The 27,562-nt window shown below is 54.2% G+C and overlaps 1 protein-coding gene across 1 annotated transcript; it reads right to left on the reverse strand.

The window, feature by feature from the left end:
• Positions 1-2,734: 2,734 nt before the first annotated feature.
• XYLT2 (xylosyltransferase 2) lies at positions 2,735-27,135 on the reverse strand. Its single transcript, XM_024204093.2, has 11 exons — positions 26,990-27,135; positions 15,462-15,933; positions 14,591-14,766; positions 12,028-12,230; positions 11,280-11,360; positions 10,698-10,914; positions 9,087-9,263; positions 8,103-8,365; positions 7,812-8,007; positions 6,500-6,833; positions 2,735-5,321 (listed from the first exon to the last, which is right to left on the reverse strand). Exons 1-11 carry the CDS (start codon positions 27,122-27,124, stop codon positions 4,999-5,001), a joined length of 2,577 nt encoding a protein of 858 aa, XP_024059861.1. The 5' UTR covers positions 27,125-27,135; the 3' UTR covers positions 2,735-4,998.
• Between the last annotated feature and the right edge of the window lie 427 nt (positions 27,136-27,562).

Raw genomic sequence — 27,562 nt, forward strand, 5'->3', positions numbered from 1 at the left:
CCGCAAAAAGAACAGGAGTACTTGTGGCACCTTAGAGACTAACAAATTTGTTAAAATTTTTGCGCCTTTAAAGTGATTTTAGGGTTTGCAATGATGCAAGGCGCTCCCTCTGCTGGAGCTACGCCGTATGGGTAACAGAACAGACACAGAAATGGTCACTGGTTAATGTTGGAGCACAAGTGCTGTACAAACGTTAAATAACGCGATCAGACCACGTGTACAGGTCATTGTTTCTGCACATGGTCTTACATGCAGGATAAGACTGTCTACTATGTATATTATTATCAACCTCAAGCCTTTAAAAATTGTGAGTCAAGCCCCACAAATCGTGAGGGTTGTTTTTTGTGTTTGTTTTTTAAATAGGGTGGCTTCTGCTTCAGGATTCATGTTCTCCAGCTTTTCTCCACAAACCCAAGGGCTAGAAAACTTAGCTCTCTTTTCTAAAAGTGAGAGGTTCACGAAATTGCATGACTTAAAAAAAGCCACCAGCTGCTACAAGTTGCCACCCCTGTAAACTCAGCCCATTCGTTGTACATAAGAACCAGATTCTTTCCAAATGTTTGCAACAGAGTTTGAGTTTCCCTCTTACCCCTAGAAAGGGGCCCCTCTTGATTAGTAGGCGATGCTGGGAAAATGTCATAAGGATGGTGCCCGAGCTGTATCTACTCACAAAAACTAAATACCCTTATTATTTTCCTTGAGCTCGCAGCAGCGTCTTGATGTTTGTAAGATGCTCCTGCGGAAGAGGAAAGGAAGGGAAGTAACAATGTTCTATTCCACATTCTCAGTGAGTATTATTTCATATTTCTATTGCAGTAGCACATAGAGACCCCAGCATGGAAAGAGGCTCCATTGTACTAGGTCCTTTACAAACACATACAAAACCCAGAGCCCCACACTGAAGCTCTTCCAGCCTAAAGCCAACAAGCAAAACACAAAGAGTGGGAGAAAGAAAGATACAATCAAAGTGATGAATTTGCAGTACAAAAACAAATTAAGTACCAATGTCCTCATCTGCCCCTAGCACTAGCTGGCTGGTTTCTTAGCGGTGTCATGACAGCGCTGAGTGTGGAGGGCTTTAGAGAGGTAGGACCTTCCACACATAAAAAGCAACAGAGGGTCCTGTGGCACCTTTAAGACTAACAGAAGTATTGGGAGCATAAGCTTTCGTGGGTAAGAACCTCACTTCTTCAAATGCATCCTGTGCTTCTGCTTCTCCTCTCACCCTGTGTCTGCCTAGTTAGACTGTAAGATCTTCAGGGCAGGGTCTGCTTGTACAAACCCACACTAAAGCACTTGACACACTGGGGCTCTGATCTCAGTTAAGGCCACTTGGTGCTGCTGTAACACAAATAATAAAAACGAAGTCACAGCCCTGGCAGAGAAAATCCACCCCAGCCGGCTTTTAAATCCACCCAAGAAACTTCCTTCACATCTTAGCCAGAGTGAACGTGGGCAGCACATTTAAAGGACCACACTCTTGAACTAGTTCCCATTCAAAACCAGGAAGGAACACAAGGATATGCTGGGGCAGAGTAGGTTTGGCTGTAGCTACGCACCGAAGATCAAGCAAATACGTGGGAAAAACACAGAAGCAGCTTTTGTTTAATGCATCTGGTGTTATTTACCCATTAAATGGGAATGGTCTCTGTGGTGCTGTTACACAGTCTGGTTCCTGAATGCTTTGAAACCATGGAGCATTTCCTCTATCAGCTCTCCTCAGACTCATTAAAAGACGGTTCTGGCACAGTTCAGGCAGGCAGCCAGCTCTATGCACCCTTGGGTGTAGCAACACACAGGGTGGCTAAAAGGGGATATGAATGTATTAATAGGAGCCAGCACTTCCCTTGGACAAGTTCCACCTGCTGACAAACATTCAGGAATCAAGCCTCACTCCACACTTGCAAGTGAAATATTGTCAGGAGCATTATTGCCACTCTACGCTAGGGGAAACTGAGTCACTAACGTGTGAAATGACCTGTACAAGGCCCCAAGGAGTCCGTGTATGGCGCAGAATAGAACCCAACGCTACCAAGATCCTGCCAAAGATCCTCAACTTTATGAATATGTAGCGCCTGTCACCACCGAATCTTATTATTAGGGAGCAAATGGCAGTGGGGAAACACTGCATGGCATAAAATCTCCACCTCTCCCCCAGAGGCATTCTGGGCCAGCAATTCTTATCCCACCGCTTCCAAAGCTCCCAACCCCACATGCAGCTTGCCTCTTGGGTTCAAGTCGGGCCTCAAGCAAGGGCTGGACGCAGAAGCAGCAGTTGCCCAGGGAACAAAACCGTAATAAAAAAATAAAAAAAAAAACCCAAAACCAGAGGCAAAGAGCAGCGGGTGGGTAGCAGGGAGAGCTACAGAACGAGGCTTCCTGAAATGGGTGACTGATGGATGCTGAAACTCCCTAAATAACACTCAGTGAGTTTCCAGTCTTTGAGGAAGGTGTTAACGGAGGCTGCTGTGCAAAGCTGTTCCAGACTTTCATTTTCTTCTGTGGCCCCCTACAGCCCCGGTCAAGAGAGTGAGCAGATGTTTAAAAAAAGGGACTGAAACAGAGGAAGTGAGTGTCAGTTCCTCAAGGGGTTCCCCAGGACAGGCAGGATGGATGGGGCCAGCTGATCTGGCTCTGGATCGCATCTCCATAGGAACCCCGGCGGCATTTCCAGGATGCGCGGGAAGAACTGACGCACAGTGCCATAGAGATACAGCTATATTTGTGGTGGTGTTGCATATTTAAGACAACTTTACATAATGCTTCTGACACAAAGCTTTCGGCGTTACCTCTTTGGAACAGGGGCCAAGCCCTGCATAGTTTCTCCCACTTATTTCCAACCACCAGGTTTACTTGTGAACACAGAACACGTTCTAGGCAGAGTCCCTTCCCAGCCCTAGTGTTACTGCCTCACGTGCCCAGCTAAAAGTGAGGAGACGGAGGCGGTGGGGCATAGGCACACGCGTCGTCTGTCTTCACTGGGATCATCTGCCAGAGAGGTATGGAGGTCTCTGACCGCTGTGGGTCTGGCGAGGCCCATTTGGCTAGAGAAGGAACTTATCTTACAACACATTCCCTTCAGCACCTTCCCCCTACTTAAACCAGAGATGGGGAGATGATCAAGTTAAAACCAGAGATGAACCCAGATCAGCCCCTCTGATCCAGAAACGCCTGTGAGCTCTTGCCCTAGAATGGGTCACATTGACACCCCCCAGCAGAACATTCCTGAATGCTGGGTAAGTTCGTAGCTGGGTCAGAACTTCGAAAAATGGGCTCATTCCCACTGAACAGCGTCCAGCTCCCCAGCTTCTTTGCAGGGGCAATATCCCGACTCAAGAGTCAGTTTGTGCATTCCCTCTGCAGTATAATATGGCACACAGAGGCTCACCCCTAGGGCAGAGAATTCATCTTACCCCAGCTCCCGTCACCACCATTCAACTGGGCGAATTCAAGCGGGGTCTCGGCGTTTGGGACCCACCCGCTGAGATCAGCCCAGGGTTAGGAACCGAACAAAAGGGGGTCTTGAACGTGGTGTGAACGTTGTGGGGGGAGGATCCTACGCGCCCCACCCCCCAGGCCTTGGAGGATGTTGTCACGTAGGGAGCTTATGAGGCCCCCATCCCCATAGTGTCTGGGCAGCTTCTGAAGATTGGGCTCTAGACTCCATGGAAGAGGGGGAAGTAGCGCTCTGCTTTAGTCAGGCTCGAACGGGAGGGAGGGGGTTGGGCAAAGCTGGCCTAAGCCTTGGCTCTTCGCGGTGGAAGCCACGGCAGGTATGGGGAGAGGCTGTGGGTTTCTGCCAACCCAGGGGAGGGAAATTCACACCCTGCCCAGCGAGTGGGCTAACTGGATACAGCACTGAACACCCGTCTGGGGCAGGGCAGACACTTTATAGGGGTGGGAGGGTTAATTCATCCACCCAAGCAGCCCCTGCTGGGCCTCCCTCTAAGCCAGTGGAGTCAATGGGGACCTCTCAGACTTCAGCCACCAGAGGAGTGACCTGGGTGAGCCCGGGGGCTTCGCTTCCCCCTTCCCAAGCTCCAGCCGTCGCACGAGAAACACCAGCAGGTGTGAACGTTTGGCACAGTTGGCAGCCCCGCTCCAGGAAGCCTGGGCACTCGGCTGCTACAGAGAACCCGCCTGACGCAGCGCCCCCTGGCGAGCAGGAGGGGAACCGACCTCACCCAGGGACAGCAAGGTTTGATTCCCAGCAGCCACCACAAGGAAATGAAATACTCAACCCCCTCCCCCCCGAGCCACCAAGAGAACAAAGTACATTACAGCGAAGGGGAGAGGAGTCACAGATTCCCTGGCCAACGAGGGCCTGTGTCTCTATTGCACTTTGCTTCATATATATTTATCTATATATTTATAAAAATACAAACTAAGGGGATAGGGTGGACGGGGATGAGATGCAGGCATCAAGCCAGCAGCAGCTTCTCCAAGGACACGGGCAGGACAGCCCCTGCCTCTGGTGCCCCCCATAGACCCTTGTCCCCAGAGTCCTCTGCCAGCAATCGCTCAGGAATGTGGAAGATCAGCAGCAAGAGTCCTGATCCCACAGAGATTCAGCCACGGACGGGGAGGGGCAGGGCAGGGGTTGTGCCGGGGTAACCCAGAACTGACAGATCAGCCGGGTTCCCCCCCAACACCTGAGTCACACCTGCACGGATTCAATAAATACGCCGCTCCTCCCATCTGCCAGCGCCCTCCATGTGCCCTGATGACGGGCGCTTCCGCATGCTCTCTCCAGCCACTCAGTGCCCATTCCTGGGAGAGGTGGGTGGGACTCCTGTTCCAGCACCTCCTCCCAAAATGAAACGGGAAAGTTTTTCCGCCGCCTGAAGGTTCCTCTCTCTCTTCCCCGAGTGAATAAGGTGCCATTTCACGGGATGACAGACAAGAGAATCCCCCCTGGGGGCACGTGCGCTTCCCCCCCTCACGTTCGCTGTGGGGGACGCTCCCTTGTTCCGTTTTCTCTGCCTCAGGTTGCCCCTGCTACCTCAGTCGCCCGTCAGGTTTGATGGTCCCCAGTTCTGATTTGGGGTCTGGGGAAAGCGAACTCCAGGAGGTTTTGCTGCACGTATCCAGGGAGGAGCAGCTGGAGGGGCTGCTCACGCAGAGATCCGCCACCGACCAGAAGCTGCCGATGCTGCTGTCCGTCCAGTCCTCCAGGGCCTTGCCCATCAGCTGCGCGTTCCGCAGGGCCTCCTTCTCCACCTCATCCGAGCGCGGCAGGTTCAAAATCCCACCCAGCCCCTGGAAGCTTTGTTCCATATACTCATTGCGGGGGGGACCCCCATGTAACCAGCTGCTGTCATCTGGGCAAAACACAGAGGGAGAGGTGATTGAGAGACAGGCGGACACAGTCCCCAAACCTCCCACCATGCCCCTTGAACACGGTGGAGAGGCACTCACCAGACGATCCCTTAACATGCCACACCCAACTGGAGGAGAGACCACCCCCCGCCGGACACACAAGGACAGATCACGGGGGGGGGGGGGGGGAGAAATAGGGAGAAAGAATAGGCCAGGATGCTCAGAACAAGATGGAGCACGGCATGCTGGGACCTGTAGTCTCCATGGGCTGATGCCCCACATTAACAGTGACAGGAAGCCACGGGTCACATGGCAGAGTTCTCTGGCCCGCATTTGCAGTTGGCCATTTCCTCAACAACTGGCTGGGCCATGGTTGTGTGGAGAGCTGGTCAGGACGGGGGAAGCAGGGGGAGGTTTGCCCCCCACATAAACCAAACATTTCCCAGGTAAGAACATTTCACAAAAACGACATTTTCGGTTGGGATGGACAATTTCCTGGGCAGCCCTAGCTGCACATCTAAAGCTAGCTCATGCCAACGTGGATTCTCAGGGCCAAACCTGGCCTAAATGGATGCAGAGGGGGGTCTCTCCCATTTGCAGCAGCCGAGAGTATGGCTCGAGATTTCCCCAGTGACAGGTGGCGAAGGCTCTGTCACAAGGTCATGGGCTCAGATCACATCTATACAGCGAGTTACTGCGCGGCAAGCCAGGGTGTGACTCTACAGCACGCCAGTTTGCCGCGCAGTAACGTCCCAGGTGGGCAGTGCAGTGACAGGTCCGGAGTACCCTGCAGCACCCCGACCCGCCCTCCGGGGCTTTCACTGCACTGTAGCAGCGTCCACATGGGACGTTCGTGTGTGGCAAGCTGGCGTGCTGTAGATTCACACCGTGGCTTGCCGTGCAGTGACTCGCCGTGTAGACCAAGCCCTAAGATCAGCCCACCAATGGCTGCTTGGTGGCCTGTGTGGAACAGGTTTGGTGGTTTTCAGTGGTCAAGGAAAAGCCACTAGGTACAACTGATCCCATTTTGTTGCCAGTCTCAGCAGAGTCCAAGGGTCCCACAGGCCACGGAGACAGAGCCTCCCTCCCTGCTGTAGGCGGAGCAGCCGGAGGAAGCCTGGGCTGGGCTGGGCTGACTAGGTGTAGGTGGTGTCCAGCAGGAGGCAGCCACTCCCCTTACCTTTCCCAACAGGTTGGTTGTGGTTGAAGGTCTGTGGCACCACCAGGAACTGGTTCTCTCCGAGGGGCTCCCAGAACTGGAGGAGGCGGACGGTCCAGACCCCGGGGCGCAGGGGCCGGTTGAGAGGGGGCTTGTACTGTGTGAACTCCGCTTCCGCGTCCACGGTGATGTCGTAGGACGTGGCGATGACGTAGGTGGGGTCGATCCAAACCACGGTGGCGGTGAGGTTAGGCCCCCGGGACCATCTCTGCATGGCCACTGGCTCGTCGAAAGGCCCAATCAGGCCCCCGAAATTCCGGAAGATCCTCTCCTTGGGATCCCACTCCGTGCCCACCTGCAAGGGGAGAAAAGGAGAGTGAAGTCAGGATGGGGTGGCACCAGGCCACAGTCAGCCAACGCGTGAGGAGGCACCGGCCACCTCTGTTCTTACATCACACTCCAGAGAACATGTTCCATCGGCCTAGCAGGAGAAGGCAACACAGTCTCTCCCCCGCCAGCCTGGGCTGGGCCACAGACGCCGGAAGGAGCTCGAATATTCAGAGAAAGAAGCCAAACTCCTAGCAGTTGCAGCTGCCAGCCCAGCCCCTTATTAAATAGGGTGTGTTGCCTCAGCCACCCCACCCCAGGGCATTTCCCTTGCTGGAGAGCATGACCGTGGGACAGCACTGCCAATGGGTTTCAGGTGCCACGTCCCATTCTCCTGCGCCCTCCCTTCTGCTCTGGTAGAGCCCCCAACAGGAAACCCACACCTACCCCTGCACCGTGCTGTCCCATCCATGCTCCCTGCCTGCCTTAGAGGAGCTGTGGCCATAGACATACAGGTGCATTAGACACTGCAACAAAGCTGCCAATCAGCTACAAACTCACAAAGCTGGGCAGCGATAGCTCCAGCCCCTTCCCCAGGGGGCTTCAGACCCCGCTGCTGCCCAAGCAGCCGTTTCCCACTCCCTGGCGTCTTTCTCCTTCATTCCCTTCCAGCGAGACACTACCAGATCAGAGCTTATGACTTTATAAAGAGGCCATCTCCAGTTGATCCCCTGCCCCACTTGTTAACAGATACACATTCCAAGGCCAGAAGGGTCCACTGTCATCATCTAGTCTGGCCTCCCGTATAACACGGGCCAGGGAACGCCCCTGAATAATCCCTAGGGCAGAACTTTTTGAAAAAACATCCAATCTTGGTTTAAACATTAAGATAAATTTAAGGTGGGCAAAGTTAGTGCAAGGGAGAACCAGGGAGCTGGAGGGTTTGGTGGCTATGGAAGGGAGAGGGATGACCAAGGCTGGAGAGGGGAGCGTGTAGCTGTCCTACCTCCAGGTTCTGTAGCCGGTTAGTTTGTCCTCCGTGACCTGCCAGCTTCAGGGCCCCTCGCGGCATCATCCACATCTCCAGAGACTCCACCTGCCCCGTCCCAGAGTTCTGCACCTCCTGCATCACCAAGTAACCCTGGAAACGGTCGTCGTAGAAATACAGGTGCACACTGGATGGGAAGCCATGGGGCTCAAATCTAGAGAGAAGAGACCATTGGCATGCTCACAATCCCAGAGTGCTGAGGTGGCCCTACTGCTCAGAGCCCAGATCCGGGATCTCAGGGTCTCCTACCTGCAGAGTTTCTCTGCCTTCTGCGTCTGGGATGAGGTCACTTTCTGCAGCCCTAGCCTGGAGAAGGATGTGTACACAGTCAGGATGAGATCACTGAGCCCGCTCAGCCCGTCCACACGGTCATAGACGTTCTCCCAATAGGCCTTGAGGGCTGGCGTGTTGGGCGGGTAGTTACCGTAGAGGTGAGAGTCCAAGATCTCCAGAACTTCCTGGTTCACCGTCGACTCAAACTTCCTGGCAAAGAACGTGGGTCTGGAGAGTTGCTGAAAAGAGACAGGCGTTCCTGACACCGTTGGCAATGGCTAGAGCAGCAGAGAAATTGACTAGAGCAGCAAATGCAGCCAGTCTATTTCTACTGTGCAAGCCAAGAGAAAGGCAAAGGGCCAACGGCCTCAATCATGAATTAGATTGATTACAGTGGGAAGAATTTTCATCAATGAAAACGCTGCTCATAAGGCAGATCAGTTTGTTTTCCAGAAATATTGCAACTTGATGGTATCTCCCGGAGAAGCCTGTTACTAACAGGCCTTATTTCCATCACTTAGGAGTCCACAGGTGAACTTCCCTCGGAGCCCTAATGGGGCTCTGCCTGGGTGCAAAATTCTGCGTGCATGGCTCAGATGGCCGGATCAGGACCTTCCATAGCACAGAGCCAATTAGCAGAGATTAACTGCATTTGGGACGACTGCGTGCATGTCTTCAGAAGATCTCTGACTTGCCTTGGTCAGCCTCACGTTTGCAAAGGAGACAGATCAGCACCACATTGAATAAAATTTCTCCTAAGAGCAATTAAGGTTTTAAAAGATTTTTTTTTGCTTAACCAAAGCCTGTGGGGGAAGGAAAGATGAGCTGCTGCCTGAGCATGAGATCTGTTGGAGAGGAGAGGGGAGGAAAGGGAAGGGAACTGCTTGTAGGACTAAAGAAAGAGGGTGTGTTGGGGAGAGAAAGGAGAGAAGCAGACGGGAGGGAGAGTGTCATTTTCACCTGTAGCCGCAGGAAGTCCTGGGGTTTGAAGTCATTTGGGGAGCACCCACACCAGTCGACTATGTGTTTATATTGGCACTTACAGCCCAGCTTGCGGTTCCAGTTTGTCACCCGGAGGTTGTTGTCGACGAGAGTCTCGCAGGCATGGCTGTTCTCCAGGACGGTGTGGAAAAAGGACTGCACACAGGCAGAGAAAAGGGCAAAAACCACCAGAGATGCAGCAAGCCCGGATGATGGAGATCACTGCTAGTTTCCCCCCCCCACATACACCTCCAGCCCACCCCATTGTGCCTCCTCCCAGCAGGAGGAGACTTCAGGCATCAGCTGTTTAAATGGGTTTAAATGGGACAAAAGCCCCTAATATTTCCTGTCTGCAAACCCCTGGGATTCCTAGCTGGCTCCCTCCCATAACGGATCCGGGGGGTGGGCGGTTCCACACTCACTCTACATACATTCCCAGCACGCTCCCCCGAACCAGACCATCACGCCCCTCCAGCGGCTCGTATCCGGGGGTCTCGTATCACGCAAGGTGGCTAAAGTTTAAAAAGGGACTGGAAAAAACAAAGGCACTTTCTTATTCAGCATGTCTGCTTGCTGTGGGTCTGACTCTCCCCTGCCCCACATGCCGTGCAGCCACGGGTAGCCGTGCAAAGGGGAGGGAAGTGCTACCAAGGCAGAAGGGCAGCACTTCACGCGCTCTTTGCACAGGTCTCGACGGCTGCACAGGTGCGGGGCCTGGGGAATCGGACCCTGTATGGTGCTTCACTGACGCACACAAGCCTTGGCTCCCGTTCGCCCTGCGGAGCCAGCCAAGCTCCAGAAGAGCCAGCGGAGCTGAATTCCAGTAAACCTCAAGAATTTAGTCCTGGGGCTGGTGGAACAGGGAAAGGCAGAGCTGGGGCCCAGGCTTTGCGCGTGGTGCGGGCAGGCAGGAAAACCAAAACACAAAGCAGCTGCGGCTCTGGGGGTAGCTTGTTGCTTCTGAGACGTTGTTAGGAGAGAGAAACGTGAACCCTCCCGAAGGCAGCGACACGGTCTCTGGTCTGGCCGGGGCGGCTCCGCATTCAAGCTGCTGTGCGAAAAGGCATCAAGATCCTCAGCGCCAGGAGAGCCGCTGAGCAGGGGCTGGAGGCACCTAACACAGGTAACCGAGATGGGTCGGCTGTGGAGCCTGCCCTGCCTGCCGCCAGGAAGAGCCAGAGGGCTGGGGACCTATGTCACTTCCGCCAGGGCCCAGTGCACCACGGGGGAGCTTAGCAACGGGGGAATGCAGGAGATTTCCAGCTGTACTTGGCTGGGTCTCTTCAACTTCCACCCCCCGTGCCCACCACACACCCTGCTCCACGCCCCTCTTCCAGACACAGACAGACAGACAGAGAGTTTTGTTCACACTCAAATGATCTTCCAATGGCAGGATGTTAATGGGAAGCAATTAAAGGGCTTTATCCTGCTGCCATCAAAGCCGCTGGGAGCTTCGACGTCAATGAGCACAGGATCGGGCCCCAAGGCAGGATAATGTTCCCAAAAGGAGGAACATGATTCAAAACGGGAGAGACTCCTGTGAAGCCAGCTCTGAGCCCTCCGCCCCGGGGAACCTCCCCGCCCACCCACCTCGGCTGGCAGAAGCGTGTAGGTGTAGAACTGCCGCAGCTGGGCCACCAGCTGGTCCTCCGTGTAGACCACGTACTCCACAAAGCTCCGCGTCAGCGCGAACCAGTCCGAGCCGCCGTCCACCACGATGCCCTCCGGGATCTGCCGCTCGCCCAGCCGCCACATGTGGGAGTCGCACTCGTGGAAGAGGCGGTCCAGGCCCTGCTTCTTAATGAACCTGCGTAGGGACGGGGCGGGGTCAACAGCGTGTGGTCTCTAGAGGAACACATATTCCCGACTGCCGAGAGGTCACCTCGCTAACAGGAGCGGGGGCACTTCCCAGTGTGCGGTGACAAGGTCAAGGGCAGATCCTCGGCTGGCCTGACTCAGGGGAGCTCCATTACAGCCAACGTGGATTTACACGGTGGCTGACCTGGCTCATTGTTTGTGCCGCTGTTACAGGGACGTATGGAGGCAGGACTTGTTCTTTCAGCTGCTTGGTATAATTGCCCTAGAGCCCGCTTCTTCTCGGAGTTCACCCCCCTGCTGATCTCTATCCCGACCCCGGTGCCAAGCGCCGCTCTGCCCCCACACCCGGGTTACCTGGCGTTGTCTCGGCCGTGAGACTTCAGGAAGTTCTTATCTCGGTATTTGGTCAGGAACATCACCAGTTCTTCATTGGTCCTGTAGGGAGCAGGGATACGAACAAGAGTGCGTTAGCAGCGCTGGAGCGGGAGCCGCAGCTGCCAGGGCTAAAGGCTTACACGGTGAGGCTGCAATTTGCAGAGCCACAAAGCTGGCTGACGGGCACAGATGCAAAACCTTATCGCAGGGCTGGCGAGGTGCAAATCCGCCTGCTCCGCTGCCTGGCGCCTAATGAGGGCGAGCAGGGGTGGGGTGGGGGTGTTTCACTCATAGGGCGAGGGACAGAGCAGGATAAACTGATTCACACTCGAGACTCCCAGCAAAGGTACCGCCCTCCCAGCCAGACCCTCTGCTCTCCTGCAGAGATGGGACCAGGCCTGGGGCTGGAGCAAAGCTGAACTGCCCCCCTCCCACACCCCACACGGCTTCTCATTCACTAGCTTGCGGGGTCAGTGCAGACAGGGCTCCCCAATCCCCTTCTCGGGCACGTGGGTTCCATTTCCACCCCTCGTTGCCCCTTAGCTCTCTCCTCCTTGCCCCCTCCACTCCCATGCAGCAGTGGGGATCTCCAGTGTCTTCCGGGGGGAGAGACCAGAGAGGGTGCTGAGATCCCAGCTCCTGCTCCATGGTGCTACGTCAGCAAGCGGCTCCTTCCCTCCTAGCTCTCTTCCCCCGAGCCCAGGAACCTTCCCTTCCCCCTGCTGACCTGGTCGGGTAGTCAGTGGCGCTCAGGTTGATGAAATAGTCCCAGGGCCAGTCCGTGATCTCCAGCAGGTCCTTCATGCTGCGCAGGTACATCTTCAGCAAGCTGGCGCCGCCCCAGATGGTGACCATGCGCCAGGGCGTGACCCGGATGTTGGGGTAGTGCTGGGCCAGCTCCAGGGCCTCGCGGTGCAGGTAGTTGGAGCGCTGCAAGGGCAGAGGCTGCAGCTCAGGAACTGGGCTTTCTAGAGCACTGAAACCCAGCAATAGGAAACCAGCAACGCTGGGACACTGCACTGTACCGCCTAGCTATGCGGGGCCTGAAACGCTGAGGTGCTGAGCGCCTAAAGCTCCCGCTGACTTCCACCAGAGCTGCTCAGAGCTTCTGAGAATCCGAGCGCCTCACCAAAACGGGTATTACTGCCCCATTGTACAGATGGGGAAACCGAGGCACACCGAGACTAAGACTTGCCCGAGGTCTCACAGCAAACCAGCAGCAGAGGCAGGAATAGAACTCAGGAATCCTGACTCCTGCTCTGACCATTAGACCAATTTTGCCTGCTTGGTACTTCAGGCTCTTATGGCTGGTACCATGGGCCCCCCAGCCTGCCTTCATGACGAGTCTCTGTGCTGGACCCTGCTGGGCCACTGAGCCCTGCCTCCTACTCCCCTGGGCACGCTCTAATCGGCAGCTCCAAACCTCAGCCCCATGATCAGAAGCAGGACCAGGGCTTGGAGAAGTCTCGTGGTGGAGCTTGGACTTAGGGCACAGACAACGGACTGGGAGGCTAGGACAGGTCTGACAGCCCGCTGGGGTCGCCCAGAAAGGATGGGAACAATGGTCAAGTCAGCCTCTCCATGCTCCCTGGGCGGGGGGGCAGCAATAACCCCCCTGCAGCCCCAGGAGTTCTTGCCTCCCATCTCAGTGCTAAGAGCTGAGCCGCTCGGCTCATTTGTGGTTTATGAGGGATGGGAGGGCGGGGGAGGTGTTTCACCTCTGGCCCAGTGTTTTGCATGTTGATTGGACTTTGCCAGGGCTGGGGAGAGGAACCAGAGGGAGAAAATGCTCATTTCCTCTCCCGGATGGGGGAGGGGGAGAGTCCCTCAGTCAGCTCCTTCTCCATGGAGCTCCATGAGCAGCGTGGGACTGGGGGATGGAGCAGTTCAGCTTTTCTCCAGCCCCAGGCCTGGTCCCATCTCTGCAGGAGAGCAGAGAGATTTGGGGAGGGGAGCCTGTCACTGGCTCACTGGGGAGGGCGGGGTGGAATGTTCCCTGTAGGAGCAGAAACCTCCAAGCTGACAGGACACCGGAGGGGAGTTTGGTGAGGACAGGTAGCCAGATCTGTGGGAGGGGAGCAGAGCATGGAGGGTCAGCTGTGAGAGAGGCAGGGAACAGATCACTGCCTTCCCAAGGCAGGCAGGAAGGACAGGGAAATAGATCCCAGCACCCCAAGGCAGAGGGGGGGAACCACAGGTGGATGGGGGAGAAATGGATCCCAGCACCCCAGGGCGGATGGGGGGAAAACACAGGGGGATGGGGGAGAAATGGATCCAGCCCCCTGGCACAGATGGGGGGGAACACAGGGGGAGGAATGGATCCAGCCCCCAGTGCAAATAGGGGGAGAGGAATGGATCCCAGTGTCCGGGGCAGACGGGATAGGACAGATCAAGGAACATTTCCCATGAATTCATTTCCCAGGGGAGCTATCGTAGTCCCATGGGGTGTTAGGAGCGTAGTCCCATGGGGTGTTAGGAGCGGAGGCGGGGCCTGCGTGGCACTCTCTCTGTTCAGACCTGCTCTGTGCTAGGAGTCTGAGAGCCCCGGTCCCAGGTGACACGCTTCATTCCGATCTTCATTTGCATCACGGGTTGTTCTTACACTGCTGTTTTGCTGAGCTGGTTCCTCCAGCCAGCCAGGGGCCTGCCATGGATCTGCCCACAAGAGTCTGCTTTACAAGTGATCAGGAGCAAGAGAACATGGCCAGGCCTCCCTCTCCTGTAAGGTCCAGGGCACCGTGCCCTGCAGACAAGGCCCTCGGGCCCCTTCCTTCCTCCCGTCCCCACTCAGCACAAATGCCTTCTGTGTCCACCCCAGGGCCCCGTCTTCCCCACCCCCTCCTGCACCAATGTTCCCCTCCAGCTAGCGTTCTTTGCCCTGCCACCCATGTGCTACCCTCACTCACCCCTGCCGTGGTGCCCGCTCACCCACGGATGTCTCCGCAGCACGAGTGCTCCTGGGGGCGCCTTGTGTGACCCCTGCTAATTCAGTGGGGCTCTTTGTCCTCCTCTATTGGCTAGACTATGTACAGAGGCTTAGCCAAGTCTGTTCTGCTCCCTAGCTAGCGGACCTGATCCTTAACTCCAGCAGTAGGGGCGGATGCTTTCAGAGCCCAAGGTCCAAGGTTCAGTCCCTGCAGACAATCCAAGCAGGGGTGTCGTTACAATTGCTTCCTACCAACCTCTGGCACATCCTCCACCGCCTGCACAGCTACTAAACCCGCGCGCCTCCACCCCACACTGCAGTGTGACCTTCTGCGAACCACCCCTCCCTCCCCCCCATCTCCTACCTTGTCGACGTGGATGTAGAAGAAGTGCTGCTGGTGGTACACAGCCTTGATGAGCCGCTTCAGCTGGCGGATGGCCCTCCCATGAACAACCAGCATGTACGCAATCCGCACCGGCTTGCTCACGGAGGCCTGGTGCGTCTTGCTCTCGTCCCACTGGATCACAGGGCTGACTTTCCCTGCGGGGACAGAGAGCAGATGCTCATTGAGCCAGCAGCTGGGCTCAGCTCACCCGCTCGCTGGGGGAGGGAAGCGGCCATCGCTCAAGACCCCTCTGCCAGCTGTTCTCTTACTGCAGAGTACACAGTCCCCTTACTGCCCAGCCCCGCTGTTAGCGTCTTCCCAACCTAGGGCTGCACATTCACCTTGCCACGGGCCCCAGAGACACACCTGATCTGCCAGGAGAGCAGACTGCAATCACCCCCATCTCCACTGGGCTGCAAGGACTCTCAGTGCTAACATCCAATGTGGCCAGGATGCTGAATAAGTATAACACGGCCTGCTGGGATGTGTAACCTCCACGGGACAATCTTCTCCATTAACAGGGGGGGTGGAGGGGCACAAGGCAAAAACACGGTGGGCTGCATTTGTGATTTTCCTTTGTAGTGAGTGAACCCACCCAGACAAAGTAGCCTCGTTTAGGAGGGAGATTCCTTAGGCGACTAGGTTGGCATGGCTTTGATTGGATTACCTCTGCAGGTATTAGTCACAGGTCAGGGGTTGCGGAGACAGGGTAATGGGGCAGGACATTTGCCCCACCCCAGATTAGGGTTGGACGACAGGCTGCGGCCCACTAACAGGGCATCTTTCCGATGCCAAGGGATTACCTTTGGGGGCTCTGCTGATGCTCAATGGCAATCTTGGAGAGACTCACCTGACAGCTGGCAGTGCCGGGGCACAGAGCGGGGCATCAGATTCCCTGCCTGGTGCAGACACACCACGTTGGCGATCTCCTGCTGGCACTGCTTGGTGCTGGCTCTCGCTAGCGCCGAGAGGGCGTCTTTGCCCGTGATTTCACACTTGGGGGCGAAGCTGTTCTCAGTGGGCTGGGGAGCCCCCTCCACGCTGCCCGTGTCGCCGTGCTGGAAGACGGCCAGCTGGGCATCCCCACGCAGCTCTGTCCGGTTCCTCCTGCTCGAGTCGTCCCGGGCTGCGGGGAGCCTTCGCCCAGGTTTGTGTTTTGCGGTGACGGCTCTCACCACCTTGGCCACCAGCACTCCAGGGCTTTCCGGGCGGCCCTTCCACCGCCCATGCTTCCGGCTCGCGCTCCCCCGGCGACCAGCTGAGCTGTCCGAATCTTTGGAGCCTTCGCTGTTTTCGGGCAGCCTGGCCTTTTTTTGCCGTCCCTTTTCCAAGTTTGATCGGACACAAAACAGAGGGAAAATGTTAACTTGGGTATCACCACATCTCTTGCAACAGCTTCCTTATTGTTAGCAGCAGCTCATCCGGCTACAGAGCCTTCCACCCCAGCATATGCTGCAGACACATGCTTATCTCACCCCTCTGCAAGCGGGGTGAACACTGTCCAGCCCCACTAACACACAGGGAAACTGAGGCACCGCTACACTGACTTCTGCCATCAGCCCCACACAGCTGAGGGACGTTTGTGTTGTGTGTGTGGGGGGGAGGGGGGTGGAAAGAGAGAGACAATCTTGACCTTGAGATAAAGCTCTAGTACAGCCAAGTCCAAAAAGGATAAGTGACTGGCCTGAGGTCACAAAGCAAGTCAGTGCAGAACAGGGAACAGAACTCCAGAGCCCCAACACCCAATCTCCTGCTCTCGCTGTTATAATTATGAGGGAACACGAGGGTAGGTCTACACTGAGTCTACTCAGATTCACATTTGAGCCTGAATCCCCCTACGGTCCACATACAAATCAGTTTGACTCAGATCAGCAAGTCCTCAGGACCTGGTCCTAGGACCCACCCAGGGGAGTGGCACTGAGACCTGGGTCCAAGCCCTGTCATTTTGCAGCATGGACGCAGCTCCAACTGCACGCCCGAGTCAGAACGTCTGTGTAGTGCAGCGTGGATGCTTTAGCAAGGCTGTAAGGCCCGGGGTCCCACAACTGGTAGCCCAGGTGTACAACACCGTGTGGATGCTCAAGCATGGGCTTGGAAGCACCAACGTAACAAGGGCGGGTCCCATAGAGCTGGTTTACAGTGCTGTGTAGACATACCCCTAGAGGACCCCATCATGCAAGGTGCTGCACACACTCTCAGGGCAGGCCCACACCACAAACGTGCATTGGCATCGCTGCAGCACTTCTGGTGAAGACGCTCTAAGCTGACGAGAGATTGCTCTCCTGTTAGTAACTCCACCACAGCTGTGTCGTCGGGAGAAGCTCTCCTGCCGACACGGGCGGTTAAGGTCGGTATAACTACGTCACTCAGGGGTGTGGATTTTTCACACCCCTGAGCAACGCAGTTATACCGAAGTAAGTGTGTCGTGTAGACCTGGCCCCAGCAAGAGATGGTCCCGGCCCTCAAGAGCTTACAATCCAGCTAGCCAAAGAAAGTATTATCCTCCCCACTGCACAGGCAGGGAATGGAGGCTCGGCCAAATCACACAGGGAGCCTGTGGCAGAATCGGGAACACAACCCAGATCTCTCAGGTCCCAGTCGAGTGCAAAACCACAAGCCCACCCTTCCCCTCTGAGCACTACCACAGCGTTGCACATAAATAGCAATTGCATTTTCCATGTGCTGTACAGACATTAACCATCCCCCACAATCCCGTCAGAAGGAAGACGGGACTAGGGAAAGCAGGCATGCAGGAACTGCTGTGGTGGACACACTATAAATACATCGTGGTCTCAGAGTTGGCGTGCAGAGCTCAGAGCCAGCAGGCATGGATTTTGTTCCTAACTAACACTGCCATGACTTCCAGGGGAGCCTCAGGCAAGTCAACTCTTACTGTGCCTCAGTTTCCTCATCTCTTACATGAAATTAGATGAATGTTTCTAACCATCAGAAGAGTGAAGTTCTGGAACAGCCTGCCCAGCGGAGTAGAAGGGCAAAAAGCCGACCTTGTTTCAAGACTGAGATGGATACGTTTATGGAGAGGATGGTATCATAAGACTGTCTACAATGGCATATGGCCCATCTGTGACTGCTAGCTCCAGCAGCCGGAGATGGGACACTGGATGGGGAGGGCTCTGAGCTACTATAGAGAATTCTTTCCCAGGTGTCCGAATGGTGGCTTTCGCCTACATGCTCAGAGTCTAACTGATCACCATAGAAATCTTCCCCCAGGGCGAAAATCTCTCAGGGTCTCTGCCATTCTCTGCAGCATGGGGCATGGTCACTTGCTGGTTTGAACTGGAGTAAATGGTGGATTCTCTGTAACTTGAAGTCTTTAAATCATGATTTGGGGACTTTAGTAACTTCGCAAGAGGTTAGGGGTCTATTACAGGAGTGGGTGGGTGAGGTTCTGTGGCTTGTGATGTGCAGGTCACACTAGATGATCATGATGGTCCCTTCTGACCTTAAAGTCTGAGTCTCCATGCAGATAATACTAATGTGTAGCGTGGCCTTGGAGATGTCCAGGTACAAAGCCCTGTCAAAGGGTTATTTTACCAATGGGCTAGAGGGCCAATTACTTGATCTCTGTGTCTAAGGTCACACAGCGTGTCCATGCTGGATTAGAACCCATGTGCTTTAACCTCAGTTCCTCGTTTGTAAGCTGGGATCTCCAGCTGCTTTGAAAATCCCCAGAGCAAACTCTCCCAAGGAGCCAAGCTGATGAGTAAAGGGCGATGTTAATTACGCAGAGTTATTTCTGCCACGCTGGCTGATTAGCAGACACGATTTAGCCTTGGGGAGAGGAGGGTATCGCTCCTGGAGGCAGTGAAGTTTGATGGGAAGACCAGGGGATAAGGCGTCAGGGCTGGGAAGCCAGAACCACGGCAGCCTCTCTGCTTTACAGTATTAGCCACTGTCAGAGACAGGCCACCAGAGTAGATCCAGCAGGGCCATTCCCAGGTGAATGCTAAAGCAGCAGGATACTGCAGGAGCCGTCAGGTCTCAAGAGGCTGTACAGCATTTGAAGGCTGGGGGCCAGGCGTGGGGCCAGGCAAAGGGATGTCGGTGCAGGATGCGGACGGGGGAAACACGTCTGTTAGCAACACTTCCTGTGCCAGGGAAATGATGGACTGCCGGTGTCACAGCGAGAGAGAGCAAGTGAATCAGTGACCTCCTCAGGCTCCACCATCGAGCTCTGCTGTGCTAGGGGAGTCACAACTGGACACACTTTCCTTGGCTACCGTAGGCCAGTGAGCTTTGCTGAAGCCTTTTGGCTGGAACACGCTGACTCTGCAGTGCCTGGACAATGCCTCAGCTCCACCCACAACGGCAGCTGCCTCAGCATTTGACAAGTATTGATTACAACTCAGAGTAAGGTCATGAGCTCAGGCCTGGCCGATGAGGGCATGGACAGGCAGCCTGAAGTGCTGCAGCTACCCCAGTTCCGCCAGTCCCGGTGTGACCCCACAAGGCACTGCTTTGTATTTGAAAGTTACCCCAACGCTGCCTCTCCCACCCACAGAGCTAGGTGCTACAGGACAGGTGCTACAGGACAGGAGACCCAGAATGCAGTGGGGCAGCTACAGTCATAGGGCGTGTTGCACGCTGATATGCAGGAAGAGCATTGCCAAGCCAATGCATTGGTTCATCACCAGGGTGAGAGATGGAACAAATTACTTCATGCAAGCAGTGTCCTTCAACAGCTTCCTTACTCGGCATAGTCCGCTAGGAAGGGCCAGCCCAAGGCAGATCAGGGGGCATAAGGATGGGGACTTGGAAACCCAAGCAGCTTCCAAGACCTGGCTGTGCAAACGTCAGTTCCTACGTCAGCAGAAGTAAAGCCCCACGGTCTCACTTGTATCAACAAACCACTTTGTTTCACTAACCAGCTCTGTGAGCGAGACTGCTCCCCAGCCACGCAGGGATCACACGGCTAGTGAAAGATCAGAGGCGCTGACCAACTGGTCAGTTCTAACATGCATCTGTCAGCAGAGCTCTTTCAGCAAGATGAGCACGACAAGGTTTAAAACTTCCCCATCTCCCACTCCAAGCATGCATCGCGGAGAGCCCAGAACGGGCAGAGATAACACTTCATTAGTCACCACGCAGGACCATCTGTTCGGAGAGTTAAAAACCTGTTTTCTCTGCGCAAGAGTCACAGGAGCAGAGTGTCCGGGAGGTGACTGACAAGTGAAGAACAAATGTGGTCCACATTCTAGAGCTGGCGCTCAGGCCGGATTGCTTCCAGGAGGCCAGAGAAAGCGTTGGCACCCAGCAAGCAGGGAAGGAGACGCACCTGGAACTGGCTGGGATGAGGGTAAGGCAGAGGAATGTGTGCAAGGCAGGTTTCAGAACTTCTTGCCCAGACTGGCTCTAATTTTCCTTTTCCCCTTCAAGGCATGAGGAGCAAAGTCATTCTGTTTACTCGGAGATCTGAGCTCCCAGCAGCATCTGTGGAAACATCTCTGTTCCCAGGCACACTCCCTTCACTCTCCCACACCCGGGCCCTGAGTATCACCTTCCGACTGATTATGTCCTTCAGGATGGAGCTGTTTTTCATACCATGCACACCAGAGCTCCAGTGACACAGCCAGGAGGGGAGATGTTGCTGAGTCTATTTCTTCCTCTCCTCCTCCTGTGCTGTCAGCACAGAGCTCATGAAATGCCACCACATAGTTACAGACGGATTCATCCCTCCCAGGAGCCTGTGGTCTGGCCCACGGCTGACAGAGTGTGTCCCGCTCTCCTTCCCAATAGCAGGAATAAGAAGAAATGCCCCTCTCCTTCCTTGAGGGGCCAGTTAATGAACCCAATAGTCCCTAAATACCGCACCATACTGAAGCGATCCTTCCACCCCAGCCAGGAAGTGAAAAGGAGATTACTCCAGTCATGTCACTCAACTGTATTTAAAACTTCTGCAGAACTTTTGCACAGTTCCCAGAATGAGCTCCTTGTCTATGCCCCCCCCCCCCCCATCTCCACCAGGCACACAATTCCTGTACCCTGCCAGGAGGTCATTTCCCTATGATCTCCCCCACCTTCTGGATCTAGACTGCCTTCTCATCAACACACCCGCGAGCCTCACAGCACATAAAGGAGCAGAGCGCTTGGTGCTGTAGTACATCACGACCCGCCATACCAGCCAGACCAGTACGACGCAAGGCTGACAAAGGGACAGTCTCAGGCACGGTTCTAGCACATCCCTCGCCAAGGTATCTACATAACACCTACAAAATCCAGAGCGGCATGGAAACTGCCCACAAGAGACTCCCCTCCCCTCCTCCAGAGCGACAAAAAGATACTGCAGTGGCGAAATGACTAAGGAAATAAATATCTTGTTTCAACTTGGTACTTTAAAGGATTGATTTTTCCTTGTCCCATTCCCTTCTGATCATCCTCTGTTCCTGGGGGAACAGGAAAAGGGATAATCACTCTGTTCCCCTTTGTCTGTCTAGCCTATTTGCATTATAAGATCTTTGGGGCTGGGATTGTCTCTTACTGTGTGTGTACGTACAGCACCTGGCACAACGGGGCCCTGATCTCAGTTGAGGCCTCTAGACACTACTGGAATATAACAAGATAATTACAGCTCTTCAGAAGTCCTTATATCAGTAGCACAACTGACTTCTGCCTCTCCTGCTTCTGAGCCTGCCTGCTTTGAAATACGTACCCCCCCCTGAGGCAAGCTAATATTGGATGAGGATTGGAGATCCATCACAGAAGACTTTTACTAGCTGGGCACACCTGCTCTGATAACTCCCCAGATTCCAGAACCTGCACAAGACCCACGTTCCTCATCTGTTCCACAGCTTGTGGGTTCTGGAGGCTGAACAATTTGCATATGGTCAGAGCAGGGGAGCAATTCAATTCTGCTCCGCATTTCTTCAGGTCATTCACAAATTTGTCATGAGAAGGGATGACAGCTGCTGACGCAGAAATATTCCTAGAAAAGGTCTTTTGCATTCTGAGACTTGGAGGAAAATGGTCAGCTTGGAAAACCATTTGTAAACACATCTCCTCCCCTGGATTACGAACATCACTATGGTTTAAAGCAATGTTTGCTTTCAAATTTAATTTACTTTTCACCACTGATGCCGACTGTTTGTTTTTATTTTATTTGGTGCGTTCCCTTCAGTTTGGGCAACGAAAACAGGACGGGTCCATTTTGCTTTCTAAGCCTCCTGTGATGTTGTTGCATTTGGGTTGCAGCCACTACAGGGAAAGAATTAAACACAAAGGCGGGAGGGAGGGTTTTTTTTTTCCCCACTACAGAACTAAAATCCTACACTGACGTTTTTCAAAGCTATCAAGGGCATCTGAAAACCCAATTCCCATTAATGTATGCAGCTCTGAACCCCTAAATCTTATGCCTAAAATGGGCTCAGCTGTGTCTCTTTAAAAGCAAGCTCTTTGGAGAAGATCGGTGTGATTGTTGTAGGTGCACTGACAGAGAAGGACATTTTAGAGGGAGTTTTTTCCTGATCTCACCGCGCTGGGTGTGAGACAAACACCTTGTTTAGTCAGAGCCTAGATCCGTTTGGATTGAGGATTATCAAGCCAAGAGGGAAGATTAAATAAATGAATCAGACATAATGGACCTTTCCCAAATCACATTTCCTCCTCCGCATTTACAAGGATAGTCTGTGGCTTACCCAAGCCTTCCACACATTCAAGCCTGAACTCTCCTAAAGGGGCCACCCTGCCGTCGACCTGTATGCACACAGTCCCCTGTTAACTGTACGGGAAATGTGTATGTGCGTCCAAGGGCAGACTGTGACTTTAAGAGTGATACTTCAGCTGCATCTGCACTGCAATTTGGAGGAATCCCAAGTAAATATAATAATCCAGAGAGCTGCGTGATGCCCATAGAAGGATACATACTTGAGTGGGTTAGATACTCAGTGGAGCTTTCCAGGGAATGGGAACAGAGTACAGAGCTTTTCATCTCTAAACCTCTCGTTTGTAAGTAGCCCAGGCTGTTCAGTGGCCCATGTGAAAGGAGTTGGTCTTGGCCTAGTTCCTAACAGACAGATACCCACATCACGACAGTCATCTCTGCAATCCTTTGTGGCTAGGCCCTGCATAGAAACCAAGGACTGCACGTGCTATGGAGGCTGAGCTAACTTTTCAATGTACAGTTGTTTCTACCCCCGGTTGAGAAATGCAGGCAAGGGGGCCTGGAGGAAGCTGTCACTGCTGCTTTCAGTGCTGTACAGTACCTGCTCTGTGCATAGAGCCCCTCAGTGCCCACAGCGGTCAACCCAGCACCTTCCATGAGCGCTGCAATTTCAGGGTGGGCAACAATGACAAAACCTTACTCTGGGTCTGATTGGAAAAGGTGAGCGAGACAGTAAGTGCAGCTGCCATCTAGCCAGAGTGGGAACAAAGCCCTGGGAAGGGGTCTGCTGGCTCCCTGGGTGATGTGGGGCCTTCATACTAGGGGGCTGTGCTTTATCAGTTGCTTTGGACGTAGACAGGAACTGAACACCGAGTGATTATGCTGTAGCTCTTGGCTGACAGTGCATCCCTGGGATCAGCAACAAGAGCCGCGGCCCTCTTGTTCTCCCCAGCAGAAGCTAGTGGACAGCCACGGCCTTGGCTCATTTGGGCAAGTGACTTTGAGGTTAGGGCTATTTCTCTCCCTGGGCAAACGCTTTATGGGAATGTCTTGGCTGGGCTGCTCGCCTTCCCTTTTCCTTACACAGCCACCCACACCTGCACCCGTCAGCGAGCTGTAAAGACGGCCCTACTGGAAAGCCAGCGAGCTTGTTTGCGTATTGAGTCTCTGGCTGAGGCCTCCCCCATGTTCCGTATTTAGAGTCTTCTTGTTATCTGTGTGACACCTTCTCTGAAAAACAGAACAAAAAGAGCTGGGAAGAAAGGAGAGAGGAAACAGACATCAAGGGAAGCTTCCTGCCAGACCAACCACAGCTATAAGCAACTGCTTTGAGAGCAGCTAGATGGCACAGTGGGTAAACTCGGACTCATTTTGGGAGACACTGGTTCACGTTCGGGCTTAGGCTGCAAACAGTCCGAGATTTGCGGCTGCAATAAACAGCAGCAGACCAGTCCTTGCCGCCTTCTGCAGAAGCCCCAGCTGAATGCAATGACCCCTGAGGGAAAGGACAAGGCTGACTTGAGTGACTAAAAGCTCCAGATGCTCCATGGCATTTTAAGGACTAGTGTCTGCCTTCGAGTCTCCAAAGCAAACTACAACTGGCAGATGTGGGCAGGGCCAGCAAAACTGGGACAGAACATTCATTAGTGACTGGGAGAATGAAAAGGTTCTAATTGATTAAACAACTAGAAGGACCCATACTCTCCAAGCCCTTCAGGTCTGCAAAATTGGCTGGTAATCTTAGGAGCACGGGATCTCCTGGAAGATTTCTGTTGCTTCCAGCTTTGCCAGAAATACTCTGGTATTCTGGCTCCTCCAGTGCCAGCCACGGTCAGGAAGTGCAGAGGTGTGTGAAAACGAAAAGCTATTTTTTAAGAAAAGTTAACTGAACTTCCCCGGAACCTGCTTCAGGTTTTGAGCAAAGGTTCAGGATGGCTTTTGCTTCCTCTGAACTAGATCACCTGTCCCCTAATGTCCATAACACCAGACCAATGAGCCAACCACACCTCACATTTCCAGACAAGATGACCTGGGGCATCAGCAAAACCTGCCAATTTCCCAGTCTGAATTTTGGAAAGAATGTCCAGGAATCCGGCTTCTGGAAGGAATGGAGACTAAACATTTCTTTCTGGAGGAAGGCACAGGATAGACAGACACAGGCTATATTAACACTAGGGAGTTCTCAGAGTGCTTTACAAACATCAGCTAGTTGAGAAGAGAGAAAGTGGCAGAGCCAAATCTGCAGCTCAGGAATTCCTGGCTCCCAATTCTGTGCCAATCTCTCCACCTCCCCGCCTCGCAAGGCTCCCAATGTCTTAGTGAAAGAAGAATCTCTCATGATACTAACATTTATTCCATAGCTTCAATTAAGTCTTTCTGGCCATAAGGCTCCAGAAGCCACTTGGTTTTCTGGCACATGGAGACAATAATGCATGGTAGGCGCAGCACATGAAGGGGTCTCACTTCCTGTCCACTCACCCATCAAATCAACCAGCATCACTCACAACAGGGCACACATGGCTGGAAGTTAGACTGCTGGGAGTGTGACAATTGTAAGCCATGCCTAGTGTCCAAAACCACTTGGCTCCATGTATCTCTCATGTACCATTCCAGATCCGGCAACTATTTCTGCATCTCTGCCAAGTGCCCAAGGACAGCTGACCAGGTCTTTGCTAGTCCCATGAAAAACTGTGGAATCCTGGAATACTTCCCCTCCACAAAGCACCAGAAAAGGCACAAAATCCATTCCCTAAAGAAAAGGTGGAATCCTAGTGCCCCCCAGGGCCTGGTCTACACTAACCCCCCACTTCGGACTAAGGTACGCAAATTCAGCTACGTTATTAACGTAGCTGAATTCGAAGTACCTTAGTCCGAACTTATCGCGGGTCCAGACGCGGCAGGAAGGCTCCCCCGTCGATGCCGCGTACTCCTCTCGCCGAGCTGGAGTACCGGCGTCGACGGCGAGCACTTCCGGGATCGATTTATCGCGTCTAGACAAGACGCGATAAATCGATCCCAGAAGATCGATTGCCTGCCGCCGGACCCGGAGGTAAGTGTAGACGTACCCCAGATAACAACTTTTTAAATTTCTGCTAACTCCAGAATGCTGTTTGCTGTAAAACAACAGCAGTATACACCCATGTTCCCCAGCTCACACCCTTCATCCTTGGGGCACTATACGGTTCTTCAGCCTGTCCTCCCTCAAATCTCCCCCATCCCAGATTTTACCACTGAATCACAGTAGATGGGTCCTCCCCACAGTGAATTTAGTATTTGTAAAAGGTGTTGGATGGACAGACAACTTCTAATCAGCTGCAAAATAGGAACACAACAGACAGCAAGTACAAGTACAAGCACTTTCTCCCGTTGACCCAGATATGGTTCAGCCTTAGATCTAAAGGGGGAAGAGGCTGGTGACCCATACAGTTCTAGGCCTCTCAAATGAGATGGCCCGTGAGGGGCTCAGCTGTCAGGCAGACACTTGTCTGTGAGAAACTACACTGAGACCATCAACTCAATCACAGCTGTCTGACAGAAATGGGATTTAGTCACAACTGCCCTGATCTGGGTTTGACCAGATATAGAGAGATACACTCCATACGCTTGTAATAAATAGACCCATCTGAATGAGTGACCCAGAGGTCAAAGCCTTCATGTGAAGATGAGACAGTCTGGTCCAGAGAACTGGCTTCTATTCCCCGCCAGCTCAGCACGCGACCTTGGGCAAACCACTTCACCTGTCCTTGCCTCAGTGTCCCCATATGTAAAAAGGGGAGGAGGAAGCTTACTTGGCTTCATAAAGCACTTTGAACGTCTCAGATGAAAGGCAACATATAACTGCAAGGTATTATGATGCCATCATGATGCATACTAATATTCCTCCCCAGATGAGCCTCTCAGAACAAGATTCATGGTGAACGTCCCCTTTGCTTGGAAAATGTAAGATTCCAACTAAGGGTATATTAACAACCCTGGTCTTACACCAGAACTCGGAGTTCTGACAGTCGCACTACATCTGATCCTCTATATCATAATATATGGTAATATTTCTCTGGATCAGACCTGAGTCTTAACTTACTGTAACGTCCCCCAGATCCTATTGCACCCTAACACCCCCCCCCCACGCCAGACTCCCAGTACTACCCACCCCAAGCCAGGTCCCCACCCACTTATCCTAATTCACTAGAGCACCCCTCCCCCCATATCACACCGTCAGATCCTAATACACAGCAGCAGCACCCCATCTAAGCCCCCCCCAGACCTCATGCACTAAAGCAAGTTTCCATATTAGTCACCCAGATCCTAATGCATGGTCAACCCCCCTCATCAGAGCTCCCAGACCCTGATGCACTGTGCCACAAAGTATTAGGATACAGGGGGGTACTAGCCATTTCCAGCTCAGACACCCCCATATTCTAACGCACTGTAACGTCTAACCCACCTAGACCATCGGCACTGTAACCCCCAACCTCCCGCAGCCTGACACAATCCCCTCATGCCAGACAGCCCTAGATCCTAATGAACTGCAGCCCCCCACTCACCCACCCCGACCCTAGAGTGCTCTCTTCCCCCAGCAGATAGCGTAGGTCCCAATGCACCATCTCCCCCACAGCAGCCACCCCTGTGCCCAATGCACGGTCACCCCCCGCCCCCTGGCCCTGATGCACAGCAACATTCCCCCCCACCCCATATCTGCCCCGACCCCCGCTCCTCCAGGCGTCGCCCCCATCCCCTGCCCGAGCCCAGCCCCCCCCCGTTACCTCGCCGTGGTCGTCCTCCTCCAGGCTGCTGAAGCTCCACACCACCAGGCCCTGGACGAGCAGGATGGCCAGCGCGGTGGCGATCGCCAGCTTGTAGCGGCGGGCCAGCTTCTGCACCCGGGCGCTCGCCACCATCTTCCTTCCGAGCGGCGGGGGACGGGAGCGAGCCAGCCCGCGAGCCGGCCGGCCAGCCCTGCAGACGGCGGGCGCGAGCACGCAGAACGGCGGCGGGCGCGAGCACGCTGGGGGAATGGGGGAAAGGGATGCGGGGGGGGGGATGCGTGTGATTCCGCCCCTCCCCCCCAGGCCTGAAAGGGGCTGGCGGGTCCTGCCCGGGATCAGCCACTGCCGCGGGGGAGGAGCCGCGCAGCCAGGGCGAGTCAGCGGCTCGGGGGCTGGCCCAGGCGTGACTCTCCCAGCCCGCCCCGGGAGGGCCCCCGCAGCCTAGCCGGAGCCGTGGCGAGTAACACTCACCGGGGGGCTACAGCCACGTGGCGGTGCCGTGGTTCAATCACAGGGGGAAACAACTCCCAGACAGGGCCCTAGCAACAAAGAACGTGGCCCCCTCCGAAC

The sequence above is a fragment of the Terrapene carolina genome, unplaced genomic scaffold, assembly GCF_002925995.2.
Source record: "Terrapene carolina triunguis isolate 2854851 unplaced genomic scaffold, T_m_triunguis-2.0 Scaffold192, whole genome shotgun sequence".
NCBI classification, from domain to species: domain Eukaryota; kingdom Metazoa; phylum Chordata; order Testudines; family Emydidae; genus Terrapene; species Terrapene triunguis.

What these genes read in the sequence shown, in the direction of transcription:
- XYLT2 (XM_024204093.2), bottom strand. Translation starts at nt 27,124, where the DNA reads ATGGTGGCGAGCGCCCGGGTGCAGAAGCTGGCCCGCCGCTACAAGCTG. An exon ending in AGGAGGACGACCACGGCGAG is followed by an intron (nt 15,934 to 26,989) that starts GTAACGGGGGGG and finishes AACTTGGAAAAG; the next exon opens with GGACGGCAAAAAAAGGCCAG. An exon ending in CACGGCCGAGACAACGCCAG is followed by an intron (nt 10,915 to 11,279) that starts GTAACCCGGGTG and finishes GTCCCTACGCAG; the next exon opens with GTTCATTAAGAAGCAGGGCC.